At 59.7% G+C, this 13,971-nt stretch overlaps 7 protein-coding genes across 7 annotated transcripts; 5 read left to right on the forward strand and 2 right to left on the reverse strand.

Annotated features, from left to right (window-relative positions):
* The first annotated feature begins 18 nt into the window (after positions 1-18).
* BO70DRAFT_362892 (uncharacterized protein) lies at positions 19-2,561 on the forward strand. The gene has a single exon (XM_025543431.1). It carries the CDS (start codon positions 106-108, stop codon positions 2,425-2,427), a length of 2,322 nt encoding a protein of 773 aa, XP_025398332.1. The 5' UTR covers positions 19-105; the 3' UTR covers positions 2,428-2,561.
* Positions 2,562-3,039: 478 nt separating this feature from the next.
* On the forward strand, positions 3,040-5,785 carry BO70DRAFT_338203 (beta-glucosidase H; the record flags this gene model as incomplete). The annotated part of the gene is made up of 3 exons (XM_025541185.1): positions 3,040-3,227; positions 3,283-3,889; positions 3,946-5,785. The coding sequence occupies exons 1-3, from the start codon at positions 3,158-3,160 to the stop codon at positions 5,783-5,785; spliced, it is 2,517 nt and encodes an 838-aa protein (XP_025398333.1). The 5' UTR covers positions 3,040-3,157.
* A 973-nt stretch (positions 5,786-6,758) lies between these two features.
* Positions 6,759-7,587, forward strand: BO70DRAFT_362893 (uncharacterized protein). The gene has a single exon (XM_025543432.1). It carries the CDS (start codon positions 6,788-6,790, stop codon positions 7,454-7,456), a length of 669 nt encoding a protein of 222 aa, XP_025398334.1. The 5' UTR covers positions 6,759-6,787; the 3' UTR covers positions 7,457-7,587.
* Positions 7,588-7,827: 240 nt separating this feature from the next.
* On the forward strand, positions 7,828-8,268 carry BO70DRAFT_362894 (uncharacterized protein). The gene has a single exon (XM_025543433.1). The coding sequence runs from the start codon at positions 7,843-7,845 to the stop codon at positions 8,155-8,157; it is 315 nt and encodes a 104-aa protein (XP_025398335.1). The 5' UTR covers positions 7,828-7,842; the 3' UTR covers positions 8,158-8,268.
* BO70DRAFT_54582 (GTPase-activating protein GCS1) lies at positions 8,194-9,638 on the reverse strand. Its single transcript, XM_025548530.1, has 2 exons — positions 8,712-9,638; positions 8,194-8,646 (listed from the first exon to the last, which is right to left on the reverse strand). The coding sequence occupies exons 1-2, from the start codon at positions 9,339-9,341 to the stop codon at positions 8,230-8,232; spliced, it is 1,047 nt and encodes a 348-aa protein (XP_025398336.1). The 5' UTR covers positions 9,342-9,638; the 3' UTR covers positions 8,194-8,229.
* On the forward strand, positions 9,312-10,083 carry BO70DRAFT_54587 (uncharacterized protein). The gene has a single exon (XM_025548531.1). It carries the CDS (start codon positions 9,440-9,442, stop codon positions 9,899-9,901), a length of 462 nt encoding a protein of 153 aa, XP_025398337.1. The 5' UTR covers positions 9,312-9,439; the 3' UTR covers positions 9,902-10,083.
* Positions 10,084-10,354: 271 nt separating this feature from the next.
* On the reverse strand, positions 10,355-12,510 carry BO70DRAFT_362895 (RNA-binding domain-containing protein). The gene is made up of 4 exons (XM_025543434.1): positions 12,028-12,510; positions 11,444-11,750; positions 11,156-11,395; positions 10,355-11,099 (listed from the first exon to the last, which is right to left on the reverse strand). Exons 1-4 carry the CDS (start codon positions 12,237-12,239, stop codon positions 10,773-10,775), a joined length of 1,086 nt encoding a protein of 361 aa, XP_025398338.1. The 5' UTR covers positions 12,240-12,510; the 3' UTR covers positions 10,355-10,772.
* Between the last annotated feature and the right edge of the window lie 1,461 nt (positions 12,511-13,971).

Genomic DNA, 13,971 nt, shown 5'->3' on the forward strand with positions numbered 1-13,971 from the left:
CGGATCCCAGGGTCGATAGCATCCAATTCTGATTCCCTTTCCAGATCCCAGGGAGTGGGCCTTACGAGGGCCGAGGTCGAAGATGGAGAAATCGAGGACGCCAAGATGGCTGATGCTGCGATGGCGACTCAGAAGCAGGTCGAGACCGCGGATTCTGCGGCGCCTGGACGCGATTCCACCGCTACTGAACCCCAGGCCACCGAAGCTCAGTCGTCTGTTACTCGCGGACAAGCGTCGAGTGAGAAGGATAACACCTCCGTTCATACGACGCAGATCGAAGCAGACCTTCCTTCTCGGCCCCAGCCCCCAGCGTCGCCTGCCGGCTCACACACCCCGTCGAAAATCTCCGACACTAGCCGACCAGCCAGTATACCGAAGCGCCCTGAGATTGAACGAGGCCCGTCCGGCATCCCGAACCCCCGTTCCCAACCTCCAGTCCCACCGCGGCATCATCGAGAGGAGCGGTTGCCCCCACGGCCCGACCTGCTGGAAGACCGACGGGATCGACTGCCTGACTATCCTCGCGGTGGCCGGTTTGGAGGAGACCATGACTACAATCGACCATTTGATCAGCCCATGGGTGACGGAAGAAACTACGGCCGCCTTGACAGGGAATATCTGCCCCGACCCCCAATGGACGAGCCGTTCCGTGGACCTCCCCACCGGGAGGGACGGCCTCCACGCGACGTGGACTGGCCTGAGCGACCAGGTCGTATGCGTCTGGATGCACGCGAGGGTCCGCCCGGTGCACGTTCGGGCCCTCCCACACACCCTGATCGCGCCAGTATGATCGACGAGCCTGAGAGGCCCGCAGAGCCCTTCCGACGCGGTGATCCGGGTCGACCAGACAGAGACGACCGGAGGCCTTTGCCGCCCAAGGCATTGTCCCCTCTCCGGGTCGAGCCATTGGGGCGACCGGAACGACCTGAACGATTCCCTGATGATCGCCGCACTGCGAACTATTCGCAGCCTCATTCCCGGACCGAAGACATGCCGACCGGGCCGCGCGAGCGGTTTGCCCGCCCTTCTCTGGATGGACCCGACTCAAGAGATCCCGCGCCTGGTATTGACATGAACCATGGACGACTCCGCCAACCCGAACCGTCCTCCGATGTGCCACTAGGCCCGCGGGGAAGGGGTGTCCCTGGACGCGGTGGGCGCATGGTGCCCGGGCTACCCCCTTCTGGGCCGGCCTCGCCTGCCACGGGTCCCCCGTCCTCCACGGAACGTCAGCCACCCACTGGCCCAGGTCGACAGGGACTGCGAAACGGACCGGATTCGCCCGCTTCCGGGCCTCCGTCGCCGGGTGGGGAAAAGCTGGACAACAGTGGAATCCATCCGGACCGGCTCAAGGGCTTCCAGCAGCCAACCCCGGACACTCCATACAACGCAGGTCCACCACGCCCACATCATCCCACCTCTCCCGCGGCTATTGTTCCACCCACCGGACCACGTAGTGGCGTTGGCCCACCGGCCGGACCCTCCTCTCTACCTCGCGGACCGCCATCAGGCCCCGGTGGCTTTGGCGGGGAACGCGGCCGCGGAGACAAGCGATTTGCCGGGATCAACAACATGCTGCAGCAATCCGGGGGGGCTCTAGATCGGGGGCCTGGCCCAAGCATCCGTGGACGTGGCGCCAACCGACAATCGAGCGGCATGAACGCCCCCTCCCCGCAATCGACACGACCCCAGACTCCCGTCGCATCGGATGATGGGACTCGAAGTGGGCCCTTGTCCCAGGGCCGGCCCTCTGGATCATCCTTCGGCGACGAGGACGGCCCTCCGCGGAACCGGCTCGGCGGGGGACGCGAGCTTCTCGAGGATACAGGTGCCGAGAACCGGCGTACCCAGCGATTCTCATCGGGGGCCACCTTCCCCCCTGATCGGGAGCGCGACCAGGGACGAGACCGCGAGCGCGAGCGACGGGGCGGCGACGACGACGGATCGCGCAGTAGCGGACGACGCGAGGACCTTCGAGACCGGACGCGAGACTACGAACGCGAACGGAGCCGTCGCAGCGATGCGGGCGCCAGCGCCTCTCGCGAAGAACGGTATGAATCGCGCGAGGCGTCCCGCCGTGGACCCGGCGCGCGCGAAGACAACCGACGACGACGCGACCGCGAGGAGGGATCGGACCTCGCTCCCACCAGCCAGGAGAACGAGGGCCGCCTGCGCCCCCCCTCCTCTCTCGGCGGACCGCCATCCCAGGGCCTGCCACCGCTCGTGGTGCCTGGCCCCGAGGAGGAGCGACGCTGGGGCGGCGGCCGCGACCCGCGCGGAGATCGAGACCGCACGCGCGATCGTCCCCGCGAGCGAGACTACCATCGCAAGCGCAATCGGCCTGGGGATGAGTCGGGGCCTGATGGCAGCGGACGTGGGGGGATGCGCATGGGCAGCGAGAATAAGCGCCCTCGGCGAGGAGCGTGAGGTGGGAGGTTGGCGGATGGACGGACGGACCGATGGTTGGATGGCTAAATGAAAGGGTGGTGTTGCATTGTGGCTTGGCTTGGCTTGTCTCTCATTGAATCTATTTTCTTTTCTTTTTTTTTTTTTTTTTTTTTGACGTACTGGAATCTTCGTGCATTGCTGGCCGGTGTTGTGGTCTCCTTCTGATTTAGCTTCTTTGACCATCATATGCAAGGGCACGACATTTGCCTGTATTATACCTCCGTTCCTGGTGTGTTATTTGTGGTTGATATGAAGGTTGTCTGGATGGCTGTCGAATGGCAATCATGAACTAAAATATGAAATGCATTCTGTATTCTGGCTGTTTAGGGCGTACGGACCGACACTCCGGCACCACCGCAGCAAATAAACCCCCACTCCGGCTAATCTTCGGTGGAGTCTGTTTCGTCATCTTCCTTCCACTCGCTTGGCTGCCCGCCTCGCCATGAGATTCCCGAATCCGCAGCTGCCATCTGTTCATCCTCCCTCCTGGATGAATGCGTCCTAGATTGCTCGATATATATATATATATATCTACACCTCCCTCCCCCCACCACTGTTGATCTGCTCTGTGCGCTGATGGTTCTCTCCTTCCCCCGCGCTGTGTCTGTGTTTCCCTATACTTGAGTCACTTCAGTCTGTGTTCGCTTGTCACAGTCGGTCGACAGCCCTATAAATCCATCTCCCCCTCCCCTCCCCCAATCTTTCCACCATGACTCGACTGGATGTGGACAAAACCATCGAGGAGCTCACGCTGGGCGAGAAGGTGGCTCTCACGGCGGGTACGTACCATCCCAATCTGTTATGGTATCACCATGCACTGACCCCCTCCCCCAGGCGTCGACTTCTGGCACACGGCCAGCGTGGAGCGCCTGAACATCCCGGCGCTGCGCATGTCAGATGGGCCGAATGGCGTGCGTGGGACGCGCTTCTTCAACGGCATCCCCGCGGCGTGTTTCCCCTGTGCCACTGCCCTCGGCGCCACGTGGAACACCGACTTGCTGCACGAGGTCGGCCAGCTGATGGGCGAGGAGGCCATCGCCAAGGGCTCCCACATCATCCTGGGCCCGACCATCAACATCCAGCGCTCGCCCCTCGGCGGCCGCGGCTTCGAGTCGTTCGCCGAGGATGGCCTGCTGTCCGGCACCCTGGCCGGCCACTTCTGCCGGGGCGTCCAGGAGAAGGGCGTCGCGGCCACCCTCAAGCACTTCGTCTGCAATGACCAGGAGCATGAACGTATGGCCGTCAACAGCATCGTCACCATGCGCGCCCTGCGCGAGATCTACCTGCTGCCGTTCCAGCTGGCCATGCGCATCTGCCCCCCCGCCTGTGTCATGACCGCATACAACAAGGTCAACGACACCCACGTCAGTGAGAACAAGGAGATCCTCACGGACATCCTCCGCAGGGAGTGGAAGTGGGACGGCCTGATCATGAGCGACTGGTGAGTTGATCCGATGCCCCCTGTCGAGTAACGAAACATGCCGACGTCCCGCGCAGGTTCGGAACCTACAGCACCTCCGACGCCATCGCGGCCGGCTTGGATCTGGAGATGCCGGGCAAGACACGCTGGCGGGGATCAGCCCTGGCGCATGCCGTGTCTTCGAACAAGATCCCCGAGTTCGTCCTCGACGACCGGGTCCGCAATATCCTCAACCTGGTCAACTGGGTCGAGCCGCTGGGCATCCCGCCCCATGCGCCGGAGAAGGCGCTCAACCGTCCGCAGGACCAGGCCCTCCTGCGCCGGGCCGCGGCCGAGTCGGTGGTGCTGATGAAGAACGAGGACAAGCTGCTCCCCCTGAGCAAGGACAGGCCCACGCTCGTCATCGGGCCCAATGCCAAAATCGCCGCCTACTGCGGCGGCGGCTCCGCCTCCCTGGACCCCTACTACACCGTCTCCCCGTTCGAGGGCGTCGCGGCCAAGAGCCACAGCGACGTGCACTTCGCCCAGGGCGTCTACTCGCACAAGGAGCTCCCCCTGCTGGGGCCCCTGCTCAAGACCGAAGACGGCCAGACGGGCTTCCGATTCCGGGTCTACAACGAGGCCCCGTCCGAAGCCAAGCGCACCCTGGTCGACGAACTCCACCTGGTCCGCTCCAGCGGCTTCCTCATGGACTACGTCAACCCGAAGATCAAGTCCCTGACCTTCTACGTCGACATGGAAGGCTACTTCACGCCCGAAGAATCCGGCATCTACGACTTCGGGGTGACGGTGGTCGGCACGGGCAAGCTCCTCATCGACGACGAAGTGGTGGTCGACAACACCAAGAACCAGCGGCAAGGCAGCGCGTTCTTTGGCAGCGCGACCATCGAAGAGCGCGGCTCCAGGCACCTCAACGCCGGCCAGACGTACAAGGTGGTGCTGGAATTCGGCAGCGCGCCGACCTCCGACCTGGACACACGGGGCATCGTGATCTTCGGGCCTGGGGGATTCCGCTTCGGCGCGACCCGCCAACTCAGCCAGGAGGATCTCATCGCGCACGCCGTCTCCCAGGCCTCGGCCGCCTCCCAGGTCGTCATCGTCGCCGGCCTCACCAGCGAATGGGAAACAGAAGGCTGCGACCGCGAGCACATGGACCTGCCCCCGGGCAGCGACGAGATGATCTCGCGCGTCCTCGACGCCAACCCCAACTCCGTCGTCGTCATCCAAAGCGGCACCCCCGTCTCCATGCCGTGGATCGGCAAGGCCAAAGCCCTGCTGCACGCCTGGTTCGGCGGCAATGAATGCGGCAACGGCCTCGCCGACATCCTCTACGGCGACGTCAATCCCTCCGCCAAGCTCCCGCTCTCCTTCCCCGTCCGTCTGCAGGACAACCCCAGCTATCTGAACTTCCGGTCCGAGCGCGGCCGCGTGCTGTACGGCGAAGACGTCTACGTCGGATACCGGTACTACGAGAAGCTGGCCCGCCCGCCTCTCTTCCCCTTTGGCCACGGTCTCTCCTACACCTCGTTCTCCCGGTCCGATCTCTCCCTCTCCACCGTCCCGGAACTCGCCACCCTCGCGGACGGCGAGCCCATCACCGCTTCCCTCACCGTCACCAACACGGGCTCTCTCCCCGGCGCGGAGACCGTGCAGCTGTGGGTCATGCCCCCCGTGACGGGGGTCAACCGGCCCGTGCGCGAGCTGAAGGGCTTCACGAAGGTGTTCCTTGACCCCGGGGAGGCGAAACGGGTGCAGGTGGTGGTGGAGAAGAAGCTCGCGACCAGTTGGTGGGATGAGCGGCGCGGGAAGTGGGCGTCGGAGAAGGGCGAGTATCAGGTATTGGTTACGGGGACGGGGGAGGGGGAGCTGAGAGAGGGTTTCACGGTGGAGAAGACGAGGTTTTGGGTGGGGTTGTAGATGATATACATTTCTTTTTAGTGCATGTGTGGGTGTGGTTGGCGATGGATAGCGAGGTAGATTTGCCCTGAAGGGAACTTGATGAGAGCAGTCAGCGGATTACCTTTTCTTCCCTCTTCTTCCCTTTTTATTCATCCACCATGTGTCAGGACCGATAGAGCCTCCTATTACAATGCCTTGTCAGGACATGATATGCTTTGTCTTGTCTTTCCTTTGTCCTTTGTCGGGAGGATATGTCCGTATACTCATTCACCCACTCGGACCTCACCGTAGTCGACTCCCTCCTCTGTTCTCCAGCTCCAGCCAACTCTCGACTTTCGGCACCCCCAGTCGCAACTCTCCTGGTTTGTGTCCCTGTCGAGGCCATCCGATGGTAGTTTCTTGGTCTACAACCGGTGGTGCAGCAGGAGGAGAGGCGCTCTCCGCACAGTCAACTCGAACGGAGGCAGTCGACCGACCATGGGAACTTAATGGACAACTGGGGTATATATATAAGTCCATCTTGACCCCGATGATGGAGGAGGATGTAGTACCAGGACCTGCAACGGCATTCGGGATTCGGGAGCTTTGCTGATTTAGCCATCTGGTTCAGCATCTAGTCCAACATCTGGTGCAGCATCTAGTCCAACATGGCCCTTGTTTCCTTCCCCACCCACCTCGTCCCTAAGCTGGACTCCTACGTGTCTCGTCTTTTCTCCGAGGCCGGAGTCCCCGCCTTCATCTGGGGACAGTCAGCGCTATCCACCCTTGGAAGCCCATGCATAGTCGAAGTAAGACCTCCCCCCCCCGAACAGAAAGCCAACTAACAACTCCCAGTTCTCTGGATGGGTCATCCCCGATGAAGACATCGCCATTGCCGCCGAAGCCCTAACGCAAGCCGACTTCGCGGCCTGCCCACTGGACCGGAGCGCGTGTACGGTTTTCTCGCCCGAGCGACACCACCCCCATCCCGACTACCACTTCCACACCGACAGCGAATACCCGACGAACCCGAGCAAACACATGACGCACGGGGTCTTTCTGTACCGGAAGTCGCGGCTATTCTGGACGTTTCCCCGGCCCCCCGTGGGGCTCCCCCGAACCACAGACACATACTACACGCTGACCTCCGAAGCCCTCCCCGACAGCAATCCGGGGCTCTCCTACGCGCGAGGCCCCCAGTCACCGAAGGACTACCCGGTGAAGATGCTCCATCCTGCCCGATACCTCGAGGGCCTCCTCCTGATGCGCGCCCGCGACATTGTCGGCCAGCACACGGATCTCTGGTGGAAGCGCCACCTGCAAGAGTGGATGGATGTTCTGGAGGACGCCAACAACCCGAACCTGGAATTCGACCGCATTTCCGACGGCCCCTTCCGTCAGTTCGTCGCCTTCTGGAGAGTCGCTCGCTCCCTCCCGCACCTCGTCGACCATTACTTCCTCATCCTGTACGTCATCCTCAACGGCATCGGGCAGCTTCCCCCCCCTCCCACCATCCCGCTTGACCCCGAGGTCGCGGACCTGCAACGCCGCTTGACAGATCTTGTCGTCTCGTCCCCTGGTCCCTTCATCAATCGGACCCTCACTCATGACCAGCTCACCCTCACCCTGCAGGATCGCAATCTCGTCGGGGACGTGAGTGCCTCCAAAGCTGAGGCTCTGGCCTTGGTCATGGCAAGCGTTGATCTTTGATGGCCTTTCTGTGTCACTCACTCGATGTCCCGTGCTATTCCGTCGGGTTTGGTGCCCGTCTGATTCGGTGACTTTTCATATAGTATATATATATATATATATATATACTACATATATCTCGGACATTTCACTACTAGACTTGATTTTAAATTTCTCTTTATTTGTACCGATTCATCCGTTCGATCTCGTAACTCATACCTAGTACGGTACAGCGTAGGTAGATAGATGGTAGATGGTAGATGATATTTAGTCTTCTTTATCCCCCGAACAAAGAATTCAAACGGAGACACCCTACCCAGAGACGGCAGGCAATACGGAGATAGTAGCCTAGTAGCCTAGTAGCCTCTATCCATCAGTCTCCTATACTATTCCACGCCTCCAAAAACATGATACAGACTACAATCTACACCCGCGTACCAAAAATTGAAAATCCCAAAATTGTATACGCACAGGCCATGCAACAACAACAACGACAACATCAACACCAACACTCCAGCCCGAAACAGGCACACACGATGCACGAATATCCACAAACAACCGAATGGGCTGGCTCCAACCAAGCAAGAAAGTACCTTGTTTCTCGCCGCACCACAGAAAATATACCCGACAGACAAGGTACAGTATATCTACCCCAACCGCGAAACCATGACAAGTTCTATAAACCAACCAAGCCAAACCATACCATACCCCTACCCACCTAGCGGGGACCACACTACACACTACATAGCAGGTCGTAGTGGTGATGGTGATATAACCCAATAGTAGTACTCGAATCACCACTCCTCCCCCCACCCCCCCTCATCCAAATCCTTCCTCCCCGCCGCCGCCGCAGCTGACGTTCTCCTCGCAGACGCCCCCGACCCTGATCCCGCCGCCGCCGCAGCGGGAGACGCTGCCGAAGTGCCCGGTCCGGGCTTCATTGCCGCTGTGCCGATGGCGCTCGACCGCGAGGCGTTCCGCCGATGACTATCCTCCCCCGCGAGGGAGGAAAACGAGTCCCAGAAATCTTTCCGTTCGGGGGCGGGCTCGGCGGCCCGTCCGCGTCGCGCCGCGGCTGCAGCCGCCGCCTCGTCGGGTCCTTCTACGAACCGGGTGAAATGGTCCGCTGCGCCGCGGACACCCTGGCCCATGTTCTGGCCGAGTTGGGCGGCCTGGAGACGGGCTTGGGCGGCGAAGTCGGATTCCGCTATCTGTAAGTGGTGATTTGGTTAGCTTGGGTGGTTGTTGGAATCTGTGGAGGGGAAGGGGAACATACCGTCTTCGCGGTAGGCTGAATATACGAATCGTTAACGGTCTTGGCGCCCTTTCCAACTGTGTTGGTGAACCATCCAAAGCCCTTGGTCAGCGCAGCCATGGGGTCTTTCTGGAAGTCGTCGAAGCCGGGGATCGCGCCGCCGCTGGAGGAAGACGACTTGGACGCAGGGGCCGCAGGCATGCCGCCGCCGAAGCCGGTGAACTTCCCACCCTGCGACGGGGGCAGGGATTCCGAGCGCGAGGAGTTCTCGCCGCCCAATCGAGCGAAGTACGCCTCGTTGCGCTCCTTCTTGGTCAAATACACGCCGTCGTGGGACGCGGGCGAGCCCCGTCCGCCGGCGGCGGCGAGGGGCGTGCTTGACCGTGATGACGGGTCCACGGCGGGCTTCTTCTTCGGCTGCTGGGGTTGTGGGGGGCTTTGTCCGGGGACGTACTCTCTGCCTTCGGCCTTGGCGGCGAGTCTCTCTTTCCATTCCTCGCCGACCTCGCCTTCGTAGCGCTCCTTGATGGTGGAGTCCTCGAAGGTGCGGCCCTCGGACTGGGTGATGGGGTGGGCGTCGAAGAAGGAGATCCACGGCTCGTTGCCGCCGTTTTCCATGCGCAGGATTTCAGAGGTCTTGAAGGCGTCCATGGTGATGGAGCGGACGAAGGAGATGTGCACGCCTAGGCCGCGGTGGGTGCCGGCGCAGTTGAGGCAGATGAAGGTTCCGAATTTGGGGGACGCCTGGCATGGAGATGGTGTTAGCGGTGATATCGCGGAGGTGGTGTTATTGGGAGGGGATCGTTGCGAGGAGGGTTATTGCGAGGGTGCGAGGCGGATCGGGAGGGGCATACCCATTGAGGCGACGGCGCGCCGCAGTCGCAACACTTGTCGTTTCCATTGGTCTTGGAGTAGAGGAGGAGCTAGAGATGGACAGAAGTCCGGGACGATCAGTCGCACGCCTAAACAACCAGCCAGATAGCCGTGCGGGGAGCAGGAAGAGCAAGAGCAGGAGTAGGAGCAGGAGCAGGAGCAGGAGCAGGGAGGGGTTGAAGGGGGTGGCGCGGCAGCATACCTTGGCCTTTGTCTCCGGATCAACTTCCCACATGCGGGACATGGTGATGGGTGAGGGGTTGTTGGGATGGGCTGGGAGCACGGGACGGGGGGTCGCGATGAGGATGGTGTGCAATTGCTCCCGGCTCCTGGGGTGAGGGGATGGTAGGGGAGCAGAAGAAGAGGATGGCGGATGGATGGCGGATGGATGGCAGATGCGATGGGCTGGACTCGACGGGTCGGCCTCCACCCGCAGATGAAACCCGCGGCCAAATCGATCCACTCGGCTGAGTTGGCGCCTAACTGCGACTACATAGTAACAGTTAGAAGTACTGTACTCTGTAAATAGCCCACGCACAACAAAAGACCGGGGATCTGCGGCTAAAGCGTCAGTGCCCAACGGCGCCTCCTGTCTACTGTGTACACGCCATGTCCACCACGTAAGTACATGGTCCCATGGTCCAGCTCAGTGGAGCAAGTTAGCTCCCTGCAGCACCCGAAACCGGTCGGTCCATGCTGTCAGATTGACTGCACAGTAGTATACAGCATCTACATAATCAATCAAAATGATCAGCCAGAAACAAAACTACACACAGACAAAACACCGTCACTACAAGGCCAGCCTTGCGGCTACTCATAAGCTAAATAAATAGAGGCTAAGATACAGTGTGGCAGAATGGCAAGATTCGTGAGCAAAGGTGAGGTTCCGTCAAACAACACATTACGGCATTTTCATCTCCCCGCACGGAGCCCTGTCGGGAATCCGCAGACAAGACATAGGAAAAAAGCAACCCCCCCCGCCCTAGGACCATATCAAACAGGAAGAATAGTAAAGGCTGTGACGCGCTGCAACTTTTCCTTGCTGCTGTTGCACCGTTCTCCCCCAAAACGGAAACAATGGCCTCCCGACGACGCCCACTATGAAAAAAACCATCCATGTGACGGGTCCCGACTTCGCCTCCTCCTTCCGGTAAGTCCCCGAGTTTCCACGGGGCATTCATGCGTTCAAGTGGGGAACGTGCTTGTCGTTTAGGCCGCGGCCGGGGCGGCGTTCTCCTGCGCCGGCACCTCGGTCGCCTCCTCCTCGGTCTTCTCGGCCGCCACGACGATGTCGTCCTCCTTGCCGGGGCTGTCGATGGCCACCTTAACGGCGATCTCGCGGCCCTCGATCTCCTTGCCGTTCATCTCGTTGACCGCCTTCTCCTGGAGCTCCTCGGAGCCGAGGGTGACGAATCCAAAACCGCGGCCCTTGCGGCGCTCATTACGGGCCTGGAGCTTCTTGATCATGAAGCGGGGGATGGGGCGCAGGGCAATCTTGGCGGAAATGGGCTCGTAGTCGACGAAGATCTCCTTGAGCTGGAGGGGGTTAGCATTCGACTGACATCGCCAAATGAGAAATTCCAGGGCCGTACCTTGTCCTCGCTGAGATCGTAGGGCAGGTTGGCCACCATGACCTTGGTCTTGGAGGGGATACCGTCCTCGGGGGGACCGCGCTGCTTCTGGGGGCGGGGGGCACGGGGCTTGCCGGCCTGCTTGCCGGACTCGCTGGTAGCAACGGTCTCGTTCTGGTCGGTAACCTCAGCCAGAGGAGCAGCCTCCCCGGAAACCTCGGTGGGCTCAGCGGTCTCCTGGCCGTTCTGAGCCGGGGCCTGCTGCGTCACGTTAGTCTGGGTCAGAAGCGGAAAGAGCGAGGGACTTACAGAGCGACCTCCGCGGGGAAGGCGGCCTCCACGACCACGAGCGCGACCGCGGCCACGGCCACGACCACCGGCTCTCTTGCGGCCCTCGTTGCCGCTAGCACCCTCACCGCCACTTGCAGTTCCCTCGGCCTTAGCCTCGGCCGGCTCGGGCTTGCGAGCGAGCTGGACGGAGACCTTACGCTGGAGGATTTCCTTTCCGGACAGCTCCTCGATAGCACCGGTAGCCTCCTGGGCAGTAGCGAGGTCCACGAAGGCGTAGCCAACGGGGCGGTTGGTGCGGGGGTTCACGGGGATGGAGACGCTCTCGCTAGATTCGAACAATCATCAGCACGGCTTCCATTGCCAGACAGAATCGAAATAAACAGCCTAAAATTCAAGTGGTGGGAAGCTCAGGTTCCCTGCCGCAATCTCACTGTCGCCGTTCGGCTGTGGTTGGGATTGCAGCTCGGGAATTGGGAGTTTGGCGCTGAGCGGCGCTGGGCCACTAACACCCGCCCAACCAAGCTTAGACCCGCCGGTGAGGGGGGATCTGGAGAAAAGGCCAGGTGGAAGACAGGGAAAGAAGCAAGCCAGCCAGCACTTACATGGTGTAGTTCGTGAAGAACTCCTTGAGCTCCCCCTCAGTGGTCGCGTACGCGAGGTTCCCAATGTACAACCGACGTCCCTCATCAGCACTGGCCGCGGCAGCATCGGTGGACTGCGCAGGGGCGGGAGCAGTGCCGTTGGTAGCCTCGGGGGCGGTGGTGGCGGGGTTGGCGGCGACGGCGTCGGCGGTGTTTTCGACGGCAGTAGACATCTTGATGGCTGAGGACACAACGGGTCGAGCTTGAAGAGAATTGAACGGGGTGGTTGCGCGCGGAGGTCTTGACCGGTGTGTTGAGACAAGGACTCAGGGGAGCTTAAGGCTGCCTGTAGTATTGAAGTTTCCTTGAAACGTGGGTGGGTTGGGAAGAGAGCTTGAAGAGGGGGGGGAGATGGGGAGGAAAAGGGTAGCTTGGTGCCCTAGATACGTGAGTTGACGGGGGAAATCTGGGTTGGAGACGATGAAGATTTGCCTTGGGAGGAAGGATGAGGTCGATGGGGGGGAAAGGAGAAGGTGAGAGAAAAAGGGCAGGCAGCGAGGGCGGTGGCGCGCCTAAGCCGAACGGGGCATGTGCGCGCCTGAAGATGCCTGGGGGGGGTGACTGGTGCCTGAAAATGCCTGGATCTCGGCCTTGGTGCCTGGAGATGCCTGGAAATACGTCCAGATACAGGGCCGTACGGCAGCAATACACTCCCGGTACGGGGCTAAGCCCGGTTGGGGGAGCAGCGACGTGGACTTTCCGTCCGGCGGTCTGGGCGGTCTTCAGGCACCTTCCCTGCTGCAGTTTAGGCGCGATGGAGCTGCTGGAGCCGTCGCAGGGGATCTGACATCACCGCTCGCGTTGGCCTGACTCACTGAGCTTTCCCCTCAGAGTACGGAGTACTGAGTACAAGACACAAGTAGTTACCGTTCCCACCGGTGGTCTCCCCCTCAATGCCATCCCCACTCTTCAATTAGCTTTAATGGTCACTCTATACCTCTGATCACCGTAGTCCTTTCTGTATAGATACATAATATCACACTTCATGACATGAATGATATAGTTAACTAACTAGTTACCTCCATCCCCATTAGTCAGCCCTCCGACCGTGCCTCGAGCCCCAGCTCCACTTGCCAACATGTATCTGGTCAGATCCGCCTCGCTCCCGTCATCGCGACTCCACGCGGTGGTTCTTCTCTTCCCTGCCCAGTTCTCCGGTGGACCACACTGTAGAACTCCAAAGAACCGCCCTCGCATTACAGTCGTACTGTTACATCCTCTCCTACTACAAAGTACAACCCACAAGCCATGTCAAGCATGGACCCATCCTACAGTGTAAACTGCAGATCTACGACACGACACGATCAATCACAATCAGTCAATCAATCAATCCCCGACTGTCATCCATTCCTCATGTATGCATCCTGCAATATGGGTGATTTCCCCTGCAGCGACCAACGAGATACATGACACGGCGTGGACCAATCCAGACGCGTTCCACGTAGGTAAATCCCCGAAACCAACCCGCTCCAACCATATTGGTTGGAACAAGGCCTTGGCCCGGTGGTGACCTAGGATTTAGATGTTCTGTTGAGTGTTGACCCAATCTTGGCCTGTTAATTCTATCTCTTGGCTACTTCTGTATTATATTATACATATCTTATTTTTATTTAATTCTATATCCACATAGTCTATCTGCTTATATAGTAGTATTATGAAATTAGATTTTTATTATCTTATATTACTAGCTATTAATATTACCTAGATTATTAAAATTAATAATTATAAATCTGATTTACTAATTACTACAGTATTTGTAAGACAGCAACCTAGGGGAGTTGTTGCCACTGAGCCAAAAGACTAATATTACCCGCAGTTACCTGCGGACCCCTAGAATCCTATCAACTCTAGAATGATGAAGCAATGCAGATCTGATTCTATAATACTGCTGCGCAAGCAGCTGGG

The sequence above is a fragment of the Aspergillus heteromorphus genome (assembly GCF_003184545.1).
Source record: "Aspergillus heteromorphus CBS 117.55 chromosome Unknown BO70scaffold_16, whole genome shotgun sequence".
NCBI lineage: Eukaryota > Fungi > Ascomycota > Eurotiomycetes > Eurotiales > Aspergillaceae > Aspergillus > Aspergillus heteromorphus.

Coding starts and splice junctions, on each gene's coding strand:
- BO70DRAFT_362894 (XM_025543433.1), top strand. CDS start 7,843: ATGATACAGACTACAATCTACACCCGCGTACCAAAAATTGAAAATCCC.
- BO70DRAFT_362892 (XM_025543431.1), top strand. CDS start 106: ATGGCTGATGCTGCGATGGCGACTCAGAAGCAGGTCGAGACCGCGGAT.
- BO70DRAFT_54582 (XM_025548530.1), bottom strand. CDS start 9,341: ATGGACGCCTTCAAGACCTCTGAAATCCTGCGCATGGAAAACGGCGGC. Junction 8,647..8,711: donor TTCAGCCTACCGCGAAGACG/GTATGTTCCCCT, acceptor CACCACTTACAG/ATAGCGGAATCCGACTTCGC.
- BO70DRAFT_54587 (XM_025548531.1), top strand. CDS start 9,440: ATGGAGATGGTGTTAGCGGTGATATCGCGGAGGTGGTGTTATTGGGAG.
- BO70DRAFT_362893 (XM_025543432.1), top strand. CDS start 6,788: ATGACGCACGGGGTCTTTCTGTACCGGAAGTCGCGGCTATTCTGGACG.
- BO70DRAFT_362895 (XM_025543434.1), bottom strand. CDS start 12,239: ATGTCTACTGCCGTCGAAAACACCGCCGACGCCGTCGCCGCCAACCCC. Junction 11,751..12,027: donor TTCTTCACGAACTACACCAT/GTAAGTGCTGGC, acceptor GTTCGAATCTAG/CGAGAGCGTCTCCATCCCCG. Junction 11,100..11,155: donor ACGATCTCAGCGAGGACAAG/GTACGGCCCTGG, acceptor AACCCCCTCCAG/CTCAAGGAGATCTTCGTCGA.